Source organism: Coturnix japonica, chromosome Z (genome assembly GCF_001577835.2).
Source record: "Coturnix japonica isolate 7356 chromosome Z, Coturnix japonica 2.1, whole genome shotgun sequence".
Taxonomy (NCBI): domain Eukaryota; kingdom Metazoa; phylum Chordata; class Aves; order Galliformes; family Phasianidae; genus Coturnix; species Coturnix japonica.
The window spans coordinates 39,374,721-39,399,507 of NC_029547.1; the positions used below are offsets into that span (position 1 = coordinate 39,374,721).

At 35.8% G+C, this 24,787-nt stretch overlaps 1 protein-coding gene and 1 long non-coding RNA gene across 3 annotated transcripts in view; one reads left to right on the forward strand and one right to left on the reverse strand.

Moving 5' to 3' along the window:
• Window positions 1-7,355, forward strand: part of LOC107306305 — a 58,855-nt gene extending 51,500 nt beyond the window's left edge. Inside the window, exons 2-4 of one of the 2 annotated variants that reach the window (XR_001552074.2) lie at window positions 2,489-2,570; window positions 2,879-3,004; window positions 3,906-7,355. This is a non-coding gene — a long non-coding RNA (uncharacterized LOC107306305). Of the gene's footprint in view, window positions 1-927; window positions 2,571-2,878; window positions 3,005-3,905 lie in introns of those variants that run through there. The other variant, XR_004305505.1, reaches the window with a different exon arrangement.
• Window positions 7,356-9,644: 2,289 nt separating this feature from the next.
• AUH (AU RNA binding methylglutaconyl-CoA hydratase) overlaps window positions 9,645-24,787 on the reverse strand; it is a 97,026-nt gene continuing 81,883 nt past the window's right edge. Inside the window, exons 7-10 of the mRNA XM_015849381.2 lie at window positions 16,398-16,585; window positions 14,710-14,760; window positions 11,680-11,727; window positions 9,645-10,856 (exon numbers count right to left, since the gene is read on the reverse strand). Of these exons, the coding sequence (XP_015704867.2) occupies window positions 10,779-10,856; window positions 11,680-11,727; window positions 14,710-14,760; window positions 16,398-16,585 (365 nt within the window). The 3' untranslated portion in view covers window positions 9,645-10,778. The remainder of the gene's footprint in view (window positions 10,857-11,679; window positions 11,728-14,709; window positions 14,761-16,397; window positions 16,586-24,787) is intronic.

A 24,787-nucleotide genomic window follows, 5' to 3' on the forward strand; every position in this document is an offset into this window, starting at 1 on the left:
CATAAACTGTTTAGATTTCAGTCAAGAATGACTGATGGGTAAGTGCTACTGAAATTATTTTTATGAGTTAAAACAGCCGAAAGCTGCTGACATTTGGGGTGCAGTAAGAAATGGAAATGCATGTAGAGAAATCTGAGTGGGCTTAGGTATTTTGGATACTGATAACAATGAAACATTATGTCAGCTGATGGTGGCCCAGGACCAGTTTGGACTCTTGCTTAGTGGAGTAAGAATTTGGCCAGTTTCTCAGGATCTTACTATAGTACACTGTACTCCACTAATGCATTGTTAGCCGTAGGCAACAAATTTATTGCTTTACTCCTCACTCCTTTATCCTTTGAACAGTCATGCAATCGAAGTTACACTTAGAAAAGGAAGAGAATGACTCATTATTTTTGTATAGGTGTCTCAGCAGAAGACAAAGGCTCAAATTAGTGTCCCCTCACCTTATTCCTCCTAAAGAAGGACATGTGCCACTTTGTCACTGTGTGGACTCAAGGCACTGCATGCTCAGCTGGCTCACTTCAGCTGCAAACATCCAGAGGTGTATGAGCACAAAGTGAGAAAGGCCAAAAGGCAGACAAAACCAGTTTCAGAACCTTCAGCATTGGTGGGACTGTGTTTGTGGGTCCTGATTTCAGTGAGATGATAGATTTCAATTTCACCATACTTTCAGTTTACAACCTTTAAAGGCTCTGAACCATAGAATGCCAGTTAACTTTCCAGCATAATTTGAGACAAAGGTACTGCTCTCTTCTTTTTCACTTCCAAAGTGAAAAATGAGACTGCCTTTTTCAGACAACCAAATCAATTGTTCCAAAGACAGAAAACATTCTTAGCCACCACAGGATGCTTCAAACAACATGTAAGATGGCTTATGAACAATCACTTCCATAAAACAATGTGATTTTGGAACTGGTAGTATTTTAAAAGTCTAATTTGTTGTATAGTTACCACTGTGGTGATTTAATTAAAATCTAAGCTTGCAACTTCAAACTCCCAAACTTCAACACCAAAGAAGATGCCCATAATTCCCCTTTGTACTTGCTGGATCATAAATGCTGTGAAGACTAACTAACTCTATCTGGCATTTAAAATACTCACTAGTGGCAGTATTCAGGATGTCTTCCACATTATGGAAAAAAAAAAAGAGTACATAAGTCGTGGAGAATCACAGGCTTCTTTATGTATCTTGTTCTGCAAGGTCAGGACTTCTTCGCTGTTGAATGTGAAAGAAGTTTAAAATTACGAAATCATTTATTCATGAGGGAAATGTGCTGTTATTTTTTTCTCAGTCAGCAGTCAATAACTAGCCCAAAAAAGGGAAAAATAAAAATAAAGAGGAATGATGGGTTTAAAAATATCTGGTGTTCTCTGGACCTTTTCAAAAGGGTTCCTCTTCATTCAAGAATGCAGGAAGGGGGAGAGGGAAGGGACTGCGAATAGCTGAGATTATCAGTGATCTCACAGTAAATTACACATTTATTTGGAATGCATTACAGGATTAAGGTTACAGACTTGAGAATTGATCCAAATTCCATTATGTAAATGGAAAAAGAAAATGATCTTAATTGTCTTAAAAGGAAATTGAATTTAGTTTTCAGTCTCAATGCTTATGTGATCTCAGTTTAATTCTGCTACAGCTTTTGTTAGTGCATGGCATCACCCAAGCAGGCCCCCACATACGGTCTCATGAACAGTCTCCCTTACTTTTTGCTAAGCTACAGGTCAGCTGGTCTCCTGCTGTGTACTCATGTTCTCATACCTGCATTCAACCCCAAGATCAAAGCACCAGCACTTTGTCCCATACAGTTCCAAATGCTCTTGGCTTCTACTGGACCCAGAGTAAATTCAGAGTTTTCAGAAATCCAGTTTGCACAGCAGAACATTGGAAGCAGCATATCACAGTCATAACATTTTTGTCTCTTCTCTGAAGTAACAGGCATACCTATGGACTATAAACAAAGTGAATTTCAAGATAGGGACAGATCCATTTTGATCTGCCAGTTTCATTTAAAATTAATAAATTCAGGCTAAGTGTAAACTGTCCAGTCACATCCTGTGAAGCTTTAAACAGTGTAACCACAAGGGAAAATAAACCATCAGCTCTTCCCTTTTTATCTTAGAAGTGTCTGAAACGAACTGGTTGCTAAAGAAACCTGATATAATTGTGACAGACTGTTTTGAAACCCTTAGCACAGTTCATCTGAAACCTCAGCATAACAAGTGGCTGCTTATCTGTGTCCCATTCCAGGAAGAAATGCATGGCATTTCGTCATCACAGCTGAAAGACTAGCTGGCTCCGCACGTAGGCTAAGCAAGAATAAGAGCCCTCAGCTATAATGAGGGCATGGTGGTAGCTAATGCTTAGTCAGAGTCTGTTTCCTACAGCCTTTGCTGCTGCACGTAGGAGTAGGAATGCAGGAAAAAGCAAAAATTAAAGAGAACATACTGAAAGTCAATGTTTACCTTCTCTGTTTGTTCTCAGGAAAGATTATTTTTGAAGAAACGGAATGCATGAAGTAACATTGTGACATCCTAAACCATCTCGCCTACTACAAAGACTTTAGGTAATTTCATTTAGTGTGATCGTCTGTGAGAAACATTTCTTACAGGAGAGAGAATCATAAAAAGCAGATGTATTTTGTTAGTCTGATATTTAAATGCAAATTGGTAACTGGAAATTTAACATAATTATTTCCTCGTAAGAACTGATCTTGAATTTCCAAAAAAGCAAACCAGCTTTATCCCAAGCTGTTGAGGCACAGCTAACTGGGAGGATTACTTGAAAAACAAAGGTGCAGCTTCATTTGTGGAGGAAAACAGGGATGAACATTTATATTTACAAGTTTTTTTCCCTCTTTTCTACATCCTCCAGATGATGACAACTGTGATGCACTGTTGTCATGGTTTTTAACACCAGAATCTGAAAAATACGAGCATGGAACAGCCATTCAAGAGAAGATAAAAATGTTAAATCTGACTGTGTAGCTCTGTTCAGACTGTAAGTTTGAAAGCTGATTCACTCAGGACATTTTGTTTTGTTATTTTGTCTGCAGAAAAATCACAGCAATTGTTGTGAATTTACTCCTCTATAACCAAGCTGATTTAAGCACACAACTCTGTGCACTATCATGCTGAACATACCGGATTGAGTCATTTACACACACGCAGCTGCTGGCATGAATAAGGGCTAGATTTAACTTGCTCTGTTTAATTCACTGGCTGAACACTGAAAATTGTTGGCATGGATTTTTCTCAGGAAATTCAAACTTACACAAGCAGAGGAAAAACACTGCAAATGACATGCTGCTGTGTGCAGAAATTCATCCTGGGTAAAACTTTAAATCCTAAGAATAAATCCGGTGTGCAGTTTGCCCAAATAGGCTTTCCTATTCAACTCTGAAGGTTTAGAGCAGTTGTTAATCACGTACTGTACGCAGTGCTAAGCAGGGAAGTTTTCAGTTATTTCTAAAACATGTTATTCTGAGGCTATATTTGAATCTTCCATATTTACGTGATGAGGGGTTATGTCATAAAGTTAATCATTCCCAGGATGCTAGCATTCAGGGTAATGAAAAACTTCTTGTGCAAGCAGTCATTAATCAGTGCGTATAACATTGCATAATGCTTTCTGAAGCATGTGTTATGTGATCAGAGTACAAGGCTGTACAATACAGCAAAGTGTTTATGCCATATGCTGACCTTTTCTAAAGCAGAAATGAAGCCATGTGATGTGCTGCTCTTGCCAGCAGTTACTTATTGCCAATAATTAAGTTTGATGATATGAAGAAATACAAACTTGTATTCCTTTAGGATTGTAAAAGGAAGCTTTGAAGTTTTTGGCACTGTAAATCACAAAGATTGCCAGCTTGGCTCAGATACTCTACCGTTGTCCATTACAGGTACTGCCCATCAAAACTGGAATTGAGTGCCCTGTTCAAGTGATTACTGGCACTTGTGTAAAGGAAAACAAGCTCCACCGTTACGGGACTGCTGTATTATATGAAAGAGCAAAAAGGTCACAGGAATAAAGCAAGCAAATGCATGCTCAGTCCCTCGAATCTCAGTACATCACAATAACATCTGATGTTCTTGCGCAACAGTGCTAGTAAGTAGCTCTTACTTAATCTTCTACCAGTATTACACAAGTATACTTGCGAAATACTTCAGATAAATATTCTGTAATTATATGAACTATAAAAGCATGTAAAGAACAAAATGTTTTTGTAACTCTAAACACACATACCTGTGGTTTACATACATACATGGTTTTGATGAGCTATTTTAATAATGGAAGCAATGCTTTAGACAATCCCATGAGCAACCAGGATGCTATGTGCTCAAAGCAGAGTGGACATATGGACATGCATTTTATATATTATGCATATATATACACAAAGTGATCACAATTTTGCCCTGCACAGTCACTATGTGCTTTCCTGCTGGCAGAATCAGGCTGCAAAGCTGGAATAACCAGCTTAATAGTACTGCTTTAGCACCAGCAACTATTCTGGTAGTGTAGCTGCGCAATGGCTGCTCCCACACCACCTCCTCCCTGATTTGCTAGGGTTTCCTTTTACCTAACTGCTGACAAGCTGACTACAGAGAGGAGCTTGTACAGAAAGAGTAACCACGTTCCGTAAGTATTACCACCTGCTAGCAGCAACACAGTTCCATCAGATGTCATGTCATCAGAGGTCAGTCGTTTCTCATATACCCTGCTTACTTCAAGGAACTATTATTTTCACATTTACCTAACAACTCCAAAGCACAAAGCAGTCTAGAAGCACAACTGCAAAGGAGCACAACCAAAACTACATCTACACAGGAACTGAGGTGCCCAAGTGCAAAATTCAGACTCTCAACATTTTTGCTTAGCTGTTGAGATTTTCCTTTGATCTCTGAAGCTCTGCTCTTGATGACGACAGCAGCAGAAGCCAAGCTATATGATGGCCTTTCAAGATGCATGAATTAAGCCTTCTGCAGCTAACGAATCTGAGTCACTAGGCCTCTTTACATTTGACAGACAGGATGCCAAGGAGTACAAAGGCGATGCTGGGAATGAGAGTAAAGACAGCAGGACTCTAATCCTTACTCCACAGTCTATTAATAAAACAGCATAACATTTGCTGTAAGACAGGCCTTCCCTTCCCAATCGAACAGACTAGTGGTCATTATTGCTATGTAATTAACTAAAATACAAACGTTTACATCAGGAGTGACTGAGACACACAGTGATAAGATCTTTGATCTGAAGATCAATTTCAAAGAAAGGAGGGAGGAGAAACTGATCTGCTCTCCAACTACAGAGCACATTGATAGATGAAATGATTGCAGTAGACTTTTTCTACTTTTTCAGAATTTTGCTGATTTAAGCCTAGGCAAGTGAAATTTTAAGAATACAAATTTGAGCATCTAAATGAAGAAAGGAATTTCCTTCAGTACAAAGCAAAAAAAGTGCTAAAACAGGCCCAAGCCTTCACTTAAGAACTGGTAACATAGGCTGAACCCTGCCCATTAAGCTGCATTTTGTAGATCCTTCCTCCTTTCAAATATTTACATGGATAGCCTAGGTATCACATATGGCTGTTATGATTTCTAATAGTGATTAGAGTACAGAACTCAGGATGAAAGAAGCCAATATGGAAAAACCTGCGGAGTTGCTCAAAACAAGAGAACTGACTGTGCTGAAATGGACTGTGACTTAGTCATTGCAGACTGAACATGCCAGGCAAACCATTTCTTCTATCCAAGTTCCTTCCAAGACCCACTGCTCCCCTGAAGCATGCTCCTTCTTTCCATCACGAAGTTGAAGAGGAGGCTGGCTATAAGAACACACTTAAAACAATATTCAACATGAACCGTGTTTTTGCTCACTATCTAGGAATATTTTTAATTTATATTAATAATTCAGATACATAGCAGCTTTGAAGAGAACAATTCTGGCAGCATGGACTTCATACATTAAAAAAAAGCAGAGTCAAACTCTTTCCAAACAAGCATACAGACAGATTATTAACATTCATATGTAATGAAAAAACAACCTTCAAAACTCTCTCCTTGTAATTTAAATTTTAAACTTTTTTTTCTAAACTAAATGAAAGAGAAATGTTTCCTAAAGAATCTGCACAAACTGGCATAGGGTTTTTTAACATGCTAGGAAGAATTGAGCCAAAGATGATATCACAAAGTCCCTTATGCTTAAATGAAAATGTTAAATCAATTAGCAATTGCAAGAATAAAAAAGAAACTATTCGCTGTATATTGCTTAAAAAAAAGAAAAAACAACCCAAACTCTTCATGTCCTTTTGAAAGCGACTGTATTACACAACATGAAAACCGCAACATATTTTCACCTCTTCAATGTTACAAAAGCCTTATTAGCATACACTTTAGAAATCATAATCAAAGAGAAGCAGTCACTGAACAGAACTCTGAAGAATTTATAAACATAAATATATGTACAGATCATATCTCTGAGAGTTAATTGAGAGGGACTGTTTTGAACTCCTCTATAATAAATTCTTTTAACATATTTCATGTTTATTTGCATGTGAATGAGTGTCCGTGGAAGAATTATCTACTAGATAAAATTTAAAGATGAAATCTAAGTCTAGACTTGGTAAAGGAAGGGTGGAGAGACTGATATTACAATCTATGTCAGCTGCTGATTAATGAGATGCTCACGATTGCTGTACAAACTGCAGAAGCAAATGGAATAGCAGGGCTGGGAGGAATGTGCTGGGTACGCCACGCCTTTGTAGAAAGTTAGAAATCACTTTGACTTCTGCTACATTTATTCCAGCCTTGAACTATCACATGTACATGCTGAAATACATAGTAACAAACGTGCCTGTCCTAGGTACTTGACTGCTGTTTCTGCAAAAGATTACAGCAAGTATAGTTATAAATAGTTATTTATAATCAAATCTCTCAAAAATCTTCTGGTATAATTTTTAATACTCTTGTAACTTTGTTTATAAAACATCAGTGTTTAAAGAGCAAACAAACAAAAAAATCACCATATAAGTCAACAGATGTTCCTCCTGCCTAAGGAGCACTTAACTAAGCATTAACTGCAAAAGTAGTATTTGTAATCCCTCAAGATACACAAAAGGAATTTCATTGCCTTCAGCTGAACACATATCTCCTTTTGTCTTACCTGTTCACAACTATTCTCCTTCTCTCATTTTTGGAGATAGATGCCTTTTTAGAAGTGTACAGAAAAGAACATTTAAAAATAGCAGCATTGTCACTATGATATCGAAAGTGCATTAACTTTACAAATCACAGAATCACAGAATCACAGAATGACCCGGGTTGGAAGGGACCTCAAGGATCATGTAGTTCCAACCCCCCTGTTGCCTAGTACGCCTTTACTAGATCAGGTTGCCCAGGGCCCCGTCCAACCTGGTCTTGAACACCTCCAAGGACGGGGCATCCACAACCTCACTGGGCAGCCTGTTCCAGGACCTAACCACTCTTCTAGTAAAGAACTTTCCCCTAATTTCACTAATTTCCCCCAAATTTCACTATACAGTGGAGTCCCATGACTTTTTAGCAGTGCCATTAGGTTGAATGTGTTTAAAACTTCATAAATGAGAGATGGAAGCACATCTTGTTCTGTCAGCACCAGAAACAGTACCAACTTCTTATGTTTTGGGCTTTTTTCCCCCCTGAATATTATAAATATTGACTAATCTCAATAGACACCTTTCCAGGGATTTCCTTACATGGAAAAGCAATAAAACAAAACCTAAACTGTTGATAAATGAAGACGTATCAATCACTGCTTTCATTTTGCATCTATGAGCTGTTTTTTTGTACTTGGAAGTATCAGTAACACTGAACACGCTACTTTACTTCCTATGACTTCCAAAGAGAAACCAGTCTCTTTTGTAGAAGAGACCAGTTTGTTTCTGCTAAGTTAAACAGATACATCACATAGCAATGACTGATACAAATATGAAACAGTTGCAAATGATACATTGTAGTGTTCACTACTTTGAATGCAGGTAGTTAAAAGCATTGTTAAAAAGCAGATATGAACGCTGGAGTAGAACTATGAGTAACTGTGCACAGACTGACAGAATTTCAACAACTAGACACAAATGGTTCTGTGAATTCCACAGCTGACTTACACAAAACAACACTGTCCAAGTGTTCTTAAGTGTACCATCACACAAACTCAAAACAAAGGACCACATTGCTTCAAAGCAAGTGAGATACTCAAATGCATTGAAGAGACTAAAGTCATTCAGACAATTCTTAAAACTCCATCCAGAAACTCAGTAAAACTAGTGGGATGTGAGTTACTTCCATATTTATAATTTCATAGGTTAGAGGGAAAAATGAGGTATATGAGTCACATAAATTCACTCATTAACTTCTGCAAGAATATATGGACCATTTGGTACGTGTACTTAGACCACTGAGAGACTTAAGGTAACTGACCTACCTGTACTATAACTTTTCAATACTAAACTCAGTATAGAAGTACAGAAGAACTCACTATCCACTTGAGAAGAGCAAAAGCAAGGATAAGGAGCTGTTTATGCCTGAGGACCATGAAATAACCTCTCAGGAAATCAGCAGAGACCAGGGGTCACTTACTTACGAGATATTGTGGAGAAAAGCATGGCTTTACCACAATCTGAAAGAACTGAGCCTAAGCACTTGAAGGAGGAACTGCCAAATCATACCATTCCTAAGAAAAGGTTGGGCTTTATAAGAGCATTTCTTTTGCAAATTATCCTTTCATGGAAGTAGAAGTCTTACACTGTTATTTACTAAGAGCGATTAAGTCATCATAATGCTAGTTACTTAATAACAGAAACAATAAGCGTTTAACTCATCCTTTGCAAAAATTCTTCTTTAAAACTACTGAAATATCACTACACAGTACCTCTGAGAACCACGCTAATGGTAGTCAATTGGAAATAACACTCAAGTTCTTAACTTCAAAGAAGAGACTCAAATTGCCACAATCTGACAATATCTTCTCTTGAGGAAAGGAACGGAGAAATCAGTATGACAGTAAAAACTATTTTCTGAAATGAAAACTATGAGTTAAAGGCACAAATCTACAGTCTTACATCACAGTATCTGAAGTTAAGGTTTTTTTAAAATACATTCATGGAAGCTACTTATAAATCAGTTCTTGTTAGAAAACCAGAGGCATCTCAATAACCTGACAGTATATCAAAGTTACACACAAACACAAATCAGTCAGCACAGACTCAATGTTTTTTAAAATCTCATTAACATAATTATTTCCTACTCAGTAAAAATGAAAATGACATGTTAGCATTTCAAAAACAGGAGAAAATGACCCTAAAGGCTTTATATGACTACAAAAACAAGCATTGGTACTTTATTTGCAAATTATCATGCATGAAATGATCAACTCAGCAAGTTCACCAATTAATAAAGTGTATGCTCTACCAGTTATAACCAATTTACATGTAATGATATGGCTAAATATGAATTTAAATGAGTTCTTGTCATTTCATGTCGAATAGCTGCTTTATCATCACAGACATGGACACTGACCACGGTTAATCCAGCAGGAAAATCAGAGCATGCACAAGTCAATGGTAACTAACTGCAAAGAAATTTGTTTTCTATAAAAAGACAGCCTCTGACTGCTAAGACACGTTTATTTTCCAGTCAAGTTAACAAAAATACTTTTTAAGAGGTTATTTTCAGGTATTTGTTGTATACACCACAATCAGAACAAATATACAGTATGAATCACAACTGTTTTCTCACCTCATAACCTACTGGATTTCTCTTTCTAAGTACAAAAAGAACCCTGAGGCTGCCACAGAACAAAGAACGTTTCACTATCATCCCTGTTGTATATAAATATGCATTATTAGACTCTTCAAAAAGGACATTCTGGGTCCTCTACAGAAGAAAATTCTAATAGCTTTAGCAGCACATTAGTCATATCCCCACTCAGAAAAAATACTTAATATAGTCAGCTCAAACTTAAAATAACTAAGATAAGTGAAATAAAGTTCCTTAATGGCAGACAGTATTCATCAGATGGTATTTTAGAAGAATGCAAGACAAGGTCAGTTTAAAGAACAATAATGCATTAGTAAGGCTGGACTCCAAGACATCTCCATTTAATACAATTAAATGAATATACTGGCAATGACTTCACCAAAAGGATGCCATTATGTGCTATTCTCATAAAAGTTAATTTTGTTTTACTAAGAATAAGGTAAGTCAGACTATTAAGCTTGACATTTAACAAACAATAATCCATTTCATTTCCCTTCATTTTATTTATAGTGTACATATTCGGGTAGAATACTTGGACAAAATATTTACTGATATACAGAATCATTTTAATGTGTATTTGGTACAATTTTTTATTTTTGGTGTTCAGTAGTCACTTCGATATTGATAAAATGATAAATCAGATTTATACTTCACATCACATGTAGGTTTTGTCTACATAAAGAATTTACAGAGCTTTTTTAAATTATAGAATGGTAAGTTTCACATATATGGAATCTTTAAAATGCTGCATGAACCTGTGACCTTGCCAAAACAAGGCCTTCAGACACCATAATGAGCATGAGTAGGCACGCACTTCTATCCTGTCCCAGTACAAGTATGGACACATAGAAGATGTTGTAACATCAGCATGATTTGCTTTAACTTTGGTGGCTGTGATATTCTAGGCATAGATGCAAAATGCATCTTAGTGGTCCTCATATCTGTACATATACCCCATTTCATTTTAAAGGCATCAGCTTCTTTTATTCGCCCTTGTAGCGAGGCGATCTCTTCTCTTTAAATGCAAGGAGGCCTTCAATTCTATCCTTTGTTGGAATAGTCTACAAAGAGCAGAGTAACATTTCATTACAGATAATAAAAAATAAATAAAATAAGAAAAGTATTTTTGTACAAATTTTTGTATCAGTTCTCCTGTGAAATACAGCACAACAGAAAAATGAAAATTGCAATATATAGTCAGATACAGGAAAGCAGCAGGTACTTCTATGGCATACAGCAAGGCTCAGAAACAGCCTGGGAAAAGGAGTATCTTTTCTCTGAGCAGATAACAGTGAGAATTTCTAGATCTTGTTTCAGGGCTTTGATGTGCTGGTTTCTTCCTATGTGTCTGTTTTGGTGGGTTTTAGGGGGAATGGAGGTGGACGGATAGGTTCGTAATCAGATTACTGCATATTTTAAATAAGCATATCTCTAATGGTGATGCATCTGCTTCTGTCATCAAAATTTGTCACAAAGTTCAAGAACATACAAAATAAAAACATACTATTCTCATGTTTTACTGGCAAAGATGTTTATCATGATTTTCTGTTGGAAAGTACACACATTGTCAAGTTGCACATGCTTGTAAAGAGTCCTCAATGTTACAAAAAAGCAATGGCAAACTGGGATAGATACACAGCAATGCATAACCGGCATAGTGTGGGGCTAGCAATGCTTAATTCCCATCAGCCAAACAGTTTCTGTCCTGTACCTCCCTCCACACATTCCTTACTGGGGGGAAAAAAAAAAAAAAGAAAAAGAAAAAAAGAAGAAGAAAAAAAAGTAATATAGCAACAAAATATTTGTAGAAGAAATAACAAGTCTTCACAGTGTACTCCAGCACAGCTTCTTTTCTACATTTTTCGGGTAATCATAGTTACATACCTGAGCATAGCAAGCTTCTTCAATTGCCAGTCCTGTTACTAAATCAACCTGAGGAAAATAATTCAACAATCTTTAGAACACATCTCTGTACGTGCGTTTCATATGCATTATTTCTTATCAGCTAACTTATATACTATGTTTCTATATGCCAAATCATAAAACATGTCTGTGAAGTTTGTCTGCGGCACTTAACATAGGATTATCTCACTGCCAAGTGGTGACAGTGCCTTGCATTTCTGGAACAGTTCCTGTATATGGTGATAAAACTAGCACGTAACACACTGTCAAAACAATGTACGCTCTTCATTACAAAATCATCAGGACTAAAAGTCATTACAGACATGTACTTCTGTAATGATTTCAACTGCTACAAAGGAAAACAGATTTATTGCAAGATTGTTCCAAAATCACTCTGAAAAAAGCATCTTCAAAAATTCCTATACAAAAATGATGTCATGCTAAAAATTTAACATGAATTCAATTTTAAATGGATTTTAAAAACTAAATGAAGCCAATGGCAATCCTGCACCCTCACCTACTTCTGAAAATAATTTTCTTTGTGGGTAGGTCTAAACAGCTGAAATGGACACTCAGAAATGACTGAAATGACTTTTTCCTCAGTACTTCTCTGTCCTTCTAACGGGTCAGCTGCTGCAGAACTAATCAGTTCTCCAAACAGCCGGGGAAACTACTGTGGCTATGCAACACAAGTACATTATCAAGGGAAGATAAGCTAAAAAGATTACCTAGAGAAGCCATGAAATCTCTGCCATGTAATAGCAGTGGAAGGAACATTTGGCTTCATCACTTTTGATGCAGTAGATTTTGTCTTGAGTCTCAAGGCTAAACTACTTGATCATTCAGAGTTTCTGAATTCGTCTATGAGACTTTGAGAAGAAAAATGTTCTTCAATTCGTACTCTTGGATTTACATTCTGTGTGTGATGTGATCCCTTTTTCTTTCCTACAATGAACTATAAGATGTGCTGGTGCACACCTTATTCACGTGCTTAACTTTAAGTAAGAATAGTCCTGCTGAGCTCAGCAAGGTAACTCTCAAGCCTAAAGTAAAATATGTGTCTAGATGTGTTCAGGTCAGGTATTTAAGGAACTTCAGAACTTGGTTTACTATTGTGGGTAGCAATTAGAATCAAATATGAAATAGGTCTTCAGATATAATTTTAAAAGTAGCCTCTATTAAAGTAATAAAAATAAATAACGTATCTCTTTGTCTTTATTATGCAATAAACACTAAACTGAGAGCCTTGACAGAATTGATTACTTTCTGCATATTTATATTTGTTAGATAACCTGTTCATAATAGTCTATGTTTACTTTCTGGAATTAATAGTTGGCAGATTGCATTACAACTAGGCAGACACGGGATCACTATGCCATGTTGTGGAAATCAACATTAATTCTTGTCTCAAGAGTTAATAAACACAGACATAAAAGTATTACATTTAATCTTCAAAAGAAGTTGTGACAAAATGGATATTGAAAGGCTGTAGACTGAGAAACAAAACACACTTCTAGGGATAAAATAAAATAAAATAAAATAAAATAAAATAAAATAAAATAAAATAAAATAAAATAAAATAAAATAAAATAAAATAAAATAAAATAAAATANACCAACTGCTACAAAGGGAAACAGATTTATTGCCAAGATTGTTCCAAAATCACTCTGAAAAAAAGCATCTTCCAAAATTCCTATACAAAAATGATGTCATGCTAAAAATTAACATGCATTCAATTTTAAATGATTTTAAAAACTAAATGAAGCAATGGCAATTCCTGCGCACCCTCACCTACTTCTGAAAATAATTTCTTGTGGGTAGGTTCTAAACACTGAAAATGGACACTCAGAAATGACTGGAAATGACTTTTTCCTCAGTACTTTCTCTGTCCTTCTAACGGGCTCAAGCTGCTGCCAGAACTAATCAGTTCTCCAAACAGACCGGGGAAACTTACTGTTGGCTATGCAACCACAAGTACATTATCAAGGGGAAGATAAGCTAAAAAAGATTACCTAGAGAAGCCAGAAATCTCTGCCCATGTAATAGCAGTGGAAGGAACATTTGGCTTCATCACCTTTTGATGCAGTAGATTTTTTGTCTTGAGTCTCAAGGCTTAAAACTACTGATCATTCAGAGTTTCTGAATTCGTCTATGAGATTTGAGAAGAAAAATGTTCTTTCAATTCGTACCTCTTGGATTACCATTTCTGTGTGTGATTGTATCCTTTTTTCTTTCCTACAATGAACTATAAGTGTGTGGTTGCACACCTTATCACGTGCTTAACTTTAAGTAAGAATAGTCCTGCTTGACTCAGCAAGGTAACTCTCAAGCCTAAAGTAAATATGTGTCTAGATGTGTTCAGGTCAGTAGTTAAGGGAAAAAACCTTTTTCAGAACTTGGGTTGACTATTGTGGGTGTAGCAATTAGAATCAAATATAGAAATAGGTCTTCAGAATATAAATTTTAAAAGTAGCCTCTATTAAAGTAATAAAAATAAATAACGTATCTCTTTGGTCTTTATTATGCAATAAACACTAAACTGCAGAGCCTTGACAGAATTGAATTACCTTTCTGCATATTTATGATTTGCTTAGATAACCTGTTTCTATAGTCTTATGTTTACTTTTCTGGAATTAATAGGTTGGCAGATTGCATTACAAACTGGCAGACACGGGATTCACTATGCCATGTTTGTGGAAATCAACATTAATTCTTGTCTCAAGAGTTTAACTAAACACAGACATAAAGTATTACACTTTAATCTTCAAAAGAAAGTTGTGACAAAAATGGATATTGAAAGGCTGTAGACTGAGAAACAAAACACACCTTCTAGGGATAAAATAAATAAAATAAAATAAAATAAAATAAAATAAAATAAAATAAAATAAAATAAAATAAAATAAAATAAAATAAAATAAAATAAAATAAAATAAAATAAAACACCACCCTAGTAAACATATTGCCAATCTGACTTCTTATTACACTTATATAGGTCCCTGTATAGGTCCTTACCTCCATTCCCTGATCGATGGCCAGCTTTGCAACTCTCATTGCCACTGGTCCCTAAAATGAAAGAGAAGGATTATTTAAACACCATCAAATTCTATAAGATTATGCAGTAAACAACCTGAACATCAGTGTTTCTGAGCTGGGACCTTCTACACTTTAGCAATTTATTAAACAGGTTAAATGTCCTAAAATACATGTCTAAAGCAGCTACTTTCTTCCAAATGGTTCTTCTTTCAATACTGAGAAAATACCAAAGATGTATATTGTTTTCAGAAGTGAAAACTTAGACCAGTATTTTGGGCTTACATGCTGAGCATCCGTCTTTTGCCAATAATGCTTGATTTCCATCAAAACCAGGCTCAGGATAGCTGCTATCAGAGCACATCATTATACGATTTCACTGTATCAATCTAATTATGTCCCTACTATCATACAACAGAGATGCAGGAAAAGAATATGAAAACAAAATTAAGTGAGTGGATATAGCCTAAGTGTGCTACTGCAAACCTTGCCATTTTCAGGTGATGACACTCTTCTGAAACTGAGACCAACAGGATCCAGGAGTTTGACCCTTCTCCTCCACAAGGAGGCATCTTTGGGAATCATCTACCTCGGTTGTGTGCCAATTGTCAGCATCAGCTTCTAAATGTAAAGATACTGCTTTAAAGTAGTGGCCTGCTACTTTGAGAAGAACCAAGCACAGTCACTTCAGTTGTGATATCTCATTGCATCTGTCTGTGACATCTAGGACCTAGGACATCTAGGATCACATGTTAACATAATCAGTGTATGTTTCATATTTTCTTTCTACGAGGGTTTTCAAGAAACAATCATTTTTAGCTGTCATATCTAACCTGATACATTTTCTATTTTGAATACAAAGATTTTACTGTTAAACTTTTGGTGAAATAGAGAGGTTTACTAATTTTCTTTACTACTATCTCCTATGAATTTGCTACTGTGGATGCCTCGCTGGGAAAGCAAGTTCATCAAGAGCTTCCACTGCAAACAATAACCTGTGCTTGATAGCATATGAGAACAGGTAGCAATTGGCTAACAGAAAGACCCTTGTAAAGGTAATGATTTAACTTCTTACCACAATTTTCTAAGTTCTAAAGCCCAGAAATTTAGCAAAACTCATTTTAACTCTTTTAGTAAGAGATATGAACAGAGATAAGATGGCATGAAAAATGAATTATATAAAGGCATGATACTTTCATGAAATATACACACAAAGGACAGAAAGCAAATAGATCACTTTCCAGTACCAAATGGGTTTTGCTTTAATACTGAAATTGCACTTAAGGTTTTCAAAATAAAATCTACACTGAGATACACTCACTTTCATAATGACATTTCTGTGCCTCTTCTGAAGTGCTCAGTTATTGAGATAATTGCTTTATACTAAAAATACTGCACTATTTTTAATGTATAAAACATTAAAAGTAAAATAAACAATGCAAACACAGACTATATCATGTTGACACAAGTATTGACAAAGTTTATTTGCTCTACTGAAATTCTTACCAAATAACACCATTCACTACACAAGGAAGATAATTTTTCATTGCTCTCTATATAAATACAGTGGCTTTTTAATACATAACTTCGTGATAGTTTTTCTGAATATAGCAGATTCTTTTCTAGTCTTACTATTCATTAAGAATTAAGAACAAAATAATGTGTTGTACCTGAGGTAAAAATTCTTTTGCCAGAGCTAGTGCTCTTCTGTATGCAGCATCTCCTGCTTCATTCTGTTCTACCACATGGCTAATCAATCCTATTGACTTTGCTTCCTCACCATCCACAATGCGTGCAGAGAAGATTAGCTCTTTAGCCAAAGATACTCCAATTGTGCGAGGTAATCTCTGTGTTCCCCCTAATGTTTGGAAAAAGAGAAAAATGCAAGCATTAATTTCACGTTCATTTAACGCAGAAACATAGACGCCTGGCTCATTTCAAATATTATCACTTTTAATTCCTTAATGATTTATATAAAGCATACAGAAATTATACTAACATACAGAAACACTCCCAATTGCCTTTTTCAGTTTTGAAATTATGTTTAAGGTGAAATAAATTGATCTGTTTCTCAGGAAACAAGTAAGAGCTGAAACTAATAGAACCTTCTTGATTACAGATGAACTACCTTACCTCAAACAGACAAATGCTGAAGGAAAACCATAAGCCAGTAAGCAGCTATAACCAAGAACTTGGCTTATTTTAAAAATATTTATTTACATGATATTAACTATCACAGACATGAACATTTTTGAAGAAAAACACTCAAGAAGAACATATACTCTGGGAAATAGGACAAAACAGTAGCCAATGCAAAAATCTCCATGTACTGAGGAGTACCTTTAAAGACAAGGTATTTAAAACTACATTCTCATCTTCTTTTTTCTGTCATAGTGTTGAAATCTAAATTTTTATAATAAAAAAATAGGAAAGAATAATGACAGATGCAGATCAGCAGAGAAAGACATAACCTAGATTCATCTAACCTAGATCTAACCTAGATTTTCTTATTATGTTAAAAACTTATTTGGTGTTTTGAAGTCAATAAGCAGTAACCATATTAACCAGACAGGTACAGATTGCTCAGTTACACTAACAACTATCTAGGATTGACAAACAGTGTGAGTACAACCGTGGTCACAATTAAATATGTAGACTGAAATAAAATAGCAGTTATTTGTATGCATTAAGAGCAACAATGGCCTTCATTCAGAAGAATGTATTTTGAAACCATTCAAAGTACCATATAAGTGTGTATCTGGAAAGAATACTCCACTAACACAGACTGTCCATAAGTAAGCAATTATTTCCAAACAAAGCTATTTCTGCAGCAGTGTGCTAATATATTTAAAATATATGAGGAATATTTACAAAAGATTTTTAAGGACATCTGGTGTAGCATTGGACAAATTTACATTAAATTAATGTAAAGCAGAATGATTTCCAACAGATAATGGAAGACTAAGCCAGTAGCATAGTTTCAAATCCATTCAATTTTCTTTCCCAAGACAAATTTACCAACTGAAAACAACAAAACCTTCCGGTAATTCCACGACTCAGCTTTCGATTATAAATTCTTATGAACCACAAGCTTCAGCACAACTGTACTACTTTCCATAAAAGCATACTTCCTTTTGAACACATTACATCACAGAAAAGTGCAGGGAGCAGAGGAGCCTTCTTAGAATACTACAAAATCATGATATATAACAAAAACATGAGATATGTTTTCTGGGCTTAAATTGAAGGAATTAAGAAAATGGCTACACTCACAATAACTATCCACATCAGTAAATACAAACAATGTGATATTCTGTACAGTCCGACCATACCAGGATGCCCATAGTAAGACCATCATTGTAGTCAAAGATGACAGGCAGTAGAAAGATAAACTCCCATTTGTAAGTTCTGTTAGTTCAGCTAAGTGGGTGACAGTGTTAGAGGAAGAATTCTGCTAACAGCATCCATCAGTTGAAACACAGAATTTATAGAAAGCCACTATTCCAGTACATTTTTATTGGGGGGGGGGGGGAAGAACATCTGAACAAAATCGCATTTAAAATACTACAGACCCTAAACACTATGCTTTTCTATTAGTCTTGGCTGCCTTGCTGGTGAGACTGACGGAAAATGACTTAAATTCCAGCTACAAGATTTAAATCCTAACTATGTACATAAAACTACAAGCTGTGTTTTCAAGAAGTTTACTGCTTAGGATACTAAGCTGCACTACCAGTACTACAAAGGAATATTTACTGAAAAGATGTCTTTTCATTTCTCACCGAAAGAAGTTTCCATATCCCAATTAGAATCTATTCATGTACATCAGAACACTGCAGATGTCTACTCTGACTCTCTTTAAAAATAGTTTACTCATAAAGTATTGCTTTCACCCTAGCAATAGAATCCAGATGAGCATCAGGCTTGGTTTTTGATTAAAGAAAATAATCTGTCCAATTCTTAAGACCTGAAACCATAAGAATCTACTGATTCCATGACATCTGTTTCTTCTTTGTTGGTTATGCCTGATATTTTTTTCTGCATATCTATCCTCCCTTCCTTTAGTGTTTTATCTCTTCTATTACTGCTTCTACCAGGAAATGTTGAAAAGAAATTTAATTGTGCAACAATATTTCATAACTTTGACCAAGCAGTGGATATGTTTAAGCATAAAACTGTGTTTATAAATGAAGAAAGAAAAAAAAAAAAAAAAAAAAAAAAAAGGTGCTCTTGCCAGTGTCTTACGTAAAAATGATTAAAGAAAAAAAAAAAAAAGCAAACTCTATGTCAGTTGGCTATCGCTCACATTGCAAAGCTGTTAAGCAGAGGAGCATGTTCTTTGATTAACATTCAAAGAGTAGAAGGCAACAGTTCAATGCATCAATCATATGTGCTCACTGGTAGGAGTAAGATATGCAAAAGACAATTAATCAAATGCAAAGAACACACCAGAATACACTTACGTTACATCCGCTTATGAAGAAAATACAGAAAGGACACTGCAGATAGACTGTGTTATGGTAACGCACTAAAACATATTATGCTTGCCAACCACAATCAGAGTGAAAGGAAGAAACACCCAGTCTTCAAAGATATTACTTAACCAAGGCATTTCATCTAAGTGTAGAGGAGAATTTGACTGATGAATACTTGCTTCTTCTTCACAAATTTAAGGACATCTCATTTCAAGGACCAGTGATCTAGTATTCCTCAGTGTACTGATAAAAGTATTTGACATACAGTTAGAATGCAAATGCATTCTTATCTGAGATAGTTTATATTCAATGTTTTAATAGCTGTAAACACCAGTCTTAGCTGACAGTACTCTGTGTGAAAAGATATGGTAAATACCACTGTTGTGTACTGGTATGAATACTGTTAAATGGTATTTTTTCTTAACAGTTGGTTCTGCATGAGTATTTATTTACTGCCAGCAATTCACCAGTTACAAAATTATGTACACAACTGGTTTGGATTAAGAGAATTACGTAATAAATTCCCAAGCGTGTATAAAACAAGATGAAGCAACTAGCTTACTGGAAATAGATTCATCTTTCTGGCAGAAAATATCTACAGCCAGTAGTTTCACATAGCTCAAGGCTCTGTCAAAACATACTGGATGAAATCCTACTTTGATATAAAAATAAAAAAAAATTTTAAAAAAATCAAACTTAAATTCGAACTTAATAATTTTTATTAAGTCAAGTAAAAACGATTCTATTACATTCTTCACAGCACAAGCGTTGCTTGAATTTCACTGGATTAAATTAACTCACTTCTATCCAGTTTTGTCTTTTTAAAGATCACCGCACATTTCTAATGTTTTACTGACAAACAATGGTGAAACTGAAATACACCAGCCACGAACTTTCTGGTTATCCCAGTCAGTCAAACATATCTTCTAGGTATACTTGTGATTCTTACACAGATAACTGTGAAGAGTAGGTTTTTCAACTTTTCCATTGAAAACCACAGAAGAAGAGAACACAAAAGCCTACTGTTATTAGCACCTAACCCTTACTTTATAAATGTGGATAAAATCAGCACTGTAATGTAATATTTTTCACTCATGAAAATACTATGCAAAATTCACGTGCAACAAATATCTTACACTTTCAAAGTACCTGCAGCCCAATGCTAAAGCGATTTTTAAAAATGTTAGACATTTTAGAAGCCATAAAGACAATATTTAACAGTGATTTTTTAACAGATTATTTACCAGATCAGATCTTGATTCTTCAAGGATGTAAGTGTTTCAGCTAACTTAAACCTAGGGATAAATTCTAACAGGGTCAGACATCCCAAATTCCTTCTGAAAAAAAAACAAACAACCTACTGAAATCAGCTTAGGCTGGTAAGGACAACCTCAAGATGGAAAGGACAAGGTGAAGAAGAAAGGAAACAAAATGCTATCTCTACAACAAGAAAAAAGCAGCAAGCTGGCAAAGGGTAGACAATAAGGCAAGGCCTCTCTCATGTCTGGCCTAATCAGTAGTTTGGAAAATGAGCAGTGAACTGGAAGAAATGCACTGCTGAGTGAGCCCAAGACAGTGGCTGAATCCTGACTCAGAAGTTGCTTCAGATCTATGATGACTGAGGAACAGAAGTTGTATCTATAAAGGACTTACTGGGAGGCTGCCATAAAGGCTAGTGGGATTTTATCTTGCAAGTCAAGCAGAATAAATTTCTGCAGTAATCTCAGTCACAACTTCACTTGAGATTGTAGGTGACTGGATTCCAGCTACCTACAGCAGCTTGGCAGATGCAAACCTCAGCTCCAAAACTGCCAACATATCTTGCAAAGCACTTCTTAATTTTTATAATCTGTTTTAACCATTTGCATCTGTAGATTGTTTATTTAAAAACCTATCCCCCCCAAAATGGCTAGGATATATCACAACTTCACATCCAAGTGGCTTGAAAGTGGCAGCTTGAGTCTTGCTCTTATTGTCCTTCAGGACACAGTAACAGAAGATGAACTTAAATAAAATTAAAAAGTACATGGACATTACAACCTAACTCATCTTGCTGCAGATGGAAATTAGTGGCCCAGGAGAAGGCATTTTCCAGTTTCAAAGTTACAACCACGCATTTATGAAGTCATTACTGAGCTGTAACAGGTAGGAGGTTCAGAGCAATACTGTTCTGTACAATCACACTTAACAAATCATGTGGACTTTATGAGTAACACTAGGCAAAAACTTTGAAAAACTTGCATTTGAAATAAATTATTTTATAGCTCTTGCTCTTAATGTTTTGGATTGTTTACAGCAGCTAAAATTTCACTAAGGTCCAAAAACCCCCCAAAAATAGAACAAACAAACAAAAACAAAACAAAACAAACATGCAGACTTAGGCCAAGTAAGAAATACAGGAAAGTGGGTTACCACAGTGGTATCCTATTTTCATTTAAACACAGAATGAGTTCATGGTTCCAAACTGAGATACTTACTTCAGCTGTTGGTAGCCAGAAGTGAAGAAACAACAAGCAAAACAAGACCAGATAACTAAATCTAAAGTCTTTACTGCTTATGAGCAAGTAACTTTAATGTTTTCTTCACTTCAGTGCTCTCTACACAGAAATATACCACTTTGTCTATCCAAGTAGCAAAGGGAACCCATTATACCACTGAACTTGCTAACCTTAATTCTATTCCTAACTCTGATCTCTTCTCCCACCCTAACTACAATTAAGTCTGCGTACAGCATTTCCAAGTCAATATTAATACAAGCTGGGAGGTGAATGTATAGCAGCTCTGCAGAGAAGGATTTGGGGGTCCTGATGGATAAAAAGCTGGATATAAGCCAGCAGTGCTCACTTGCAGCTTGAAGGACAACTATATCCTGGGTTGCATCAAAAGAGGTGTCAGGCAGGGAGAGAGATTGGATTGCCACCCTCTATTCTGCCATTGTGAGATGCTGCACATCCAAGTCTGAAGTCCCCAGGGCACAGTAAAGGGGAACTCAAACATCATGCTTGCTCCAGAGAGCTCTCTTGATGAGAGCTGGGGGTGTTTAGTGCAGAGAAGAGAAAGCTAGGGGAGAATTCATAGAGGCCTTTCTGTGTGTAGTGGGGGCTAACAAGAAAGATGGGGAGAGACTTCAGCAGCGTGTATAAGAAGGGTAATGGCTTAAACTAAAAGAGAGTAAATTTAAGTTATGTAAAAAGATTAAATTCTTTACTATGACAGTGTTTACATACTACAGCGGCTCAGAAAAGCTGCAAATGCCCCATCCATGGAGGTGTTTAAGGATAGTTTGGATGGGGCCCTGAGCAGCCTGTCTAGTGAAGGTGTCCCTGTCAACAGCATGAGAGATGGAAATGGATGGTCTCCAAGGTCCTCTCCAACCCAAATCATTCTATAATCCTATCTGTAAGAACAATCACGTAATAACATCTATTAGAAATTAACAATTAAAATAAATCCACCACAAACGTAAATAAAATATAAACATGTAATTAATGTATGTTACAAGATATTCTATGTACTAATTTCAAGCACTTGGATATTTGCATGCCTAGCTTTAGAAAATAAAAGACTATTTCTTTCTGATGTACATTTAAAGGTGACTCTTCTTCTTTTGCAGTTAATTACTATTTTATTTAATTCACATTGTTAATTTTTTAAAGAGAAATATTTAAAAAAATTTAGTCCAAATCCTTGAAAAAAAGTCACTTCTGTTTTAGAATAATTTTGTATAAAACTGTATCACAACATTAGCAGTCCACAAAATAAATTTTCTACTATGATAAATTCCAAGCAATAGTGGATCTACCCCAGCAACAGCAGTCAGGAAACAGCGCAGTCTAACATTTCACTGCTTGGGATTACTTAGACGTTTTTGCTATAGAAAACTCTGTTACATCAAGTTCTAATAAAGGTGTAATTCATAAAAAACAAACAAACAACAAACCAACCAAACAAACAAAAACTCACAAAAACCAGAGCAGCAAAACAAACAAACAAACAAAAACCAAACAGTAACTGACGGGGAATTAACAAAGACAGCCCAAATCAGTAATTATTCTTAGACTGTAACCATCAGACCATTAATACTAAAATTCATACTAATGAAAGGAACTGCATTAAGAATGGTCCTTTTATATACTTCTCACCTGCTGCTGTGACACAGCAGAAGCCACTGCTCACTGTACACAATGCAAGAAGTTTGCACAAAACTGTAATTCTTCCCCTATACATGGAGAAGCTAATGCTAATTAGATTCTTCTGCCACCTAATCACACACAGGTGAGACAGAATACAAGAATACAATTACAGCTGTAAGGACCAATGAAATTAGATATTAATTTTATTTTCCTTAGATCCCACTTGCAAATTACAGGATAAGAGAGAGTTAGGGCAATATATGCTAGAGATAACGAAGGAATGAATTTATATTGGTACAATGACCTACGATAACAGCTGGGAACACAGCACTTGTTTAAAAATATGTATCTTTAATTATCTTAAGTTTACATTAGAATAGTTTACCTCAAAGCCTAAGGAACAACAAGATAGGTAACATCACTTGCTTCTCACTCGCTGATCTCATCAGGCAGGATCATTCTGTTCTGAACAGATCTTAATGCTGAATACTTCCTGCTTTTAGATGCAGCTACAGCCTGGTTGCCGCTCCAAAGTCTGGCATATCTCAAGGAACTCTTACATGGAGATCCTTTGAACCTGCTTGGGCAACCGTCCACCTGCTCAATGGTAGAGCTCTCCTAAACCCATAGCAATTTAGTAACATTTTACCGGAGCCTGGACACTTCAAAAGAGACTTCAAAAGCTTTACAGAGAGACCTTCAAAGAACATAGGGCATGTAAGCAAAGAAGTTATAAATGGAATTTCTTTAATAAATGACACTTTACCCTTGAAATTTGAAATCCATAGAGAATCACAGAACCTTTAGAAAAATAAAAACACAAAACCCTTGTAGATTCAATTTGCCTGCAAGGCTGGGGATTTCATGAACAAGCATAAAACTGCACCATCTTATTTGTCTTGGTCTCTTTTTTTTTTCCTCAGAAAAAGCAGTATTTTTAAAACCCATCCCATCTCCCCTTTCTTTTCAAGCCCGACAAGTGTTTTACCCTGAGAACTAGCAGCTTCCTTTCCAAGCTACCATCATCATAGCATTTCTTCTTGCAAGCAGACCACTGAAACAGCTCATAAATTCAAAGCCTTTATCATATCTTTATTGTTAACTCTAAGCAAGCAGGGCTGTATCTTCCCATGCATGTATAATTTAAGGCCACGAAGAAGAGTAGCTGTTCTGAGACATCCAATGGAACATCATACCCCTGATACTTCCTATAAAACTAAGATTTGAGATAAGTCATACTCTCAGTCCCTCTTGCCTGGTTGCTAGTTTATTTAGTGTATTTATTTCCTTGATTGCTCTGTTTGCTACTTTAGAAGTCTAAAACATCATTTCTAGTGAAAGAAAATACTACACTTAATCAGAAACAAAACATTCTGGTTATATCACTTGACTTTGATTGATAATTTAGTACAGCTACTGAACTGAATTTTCAATTATGCTGATAGCCCTTTC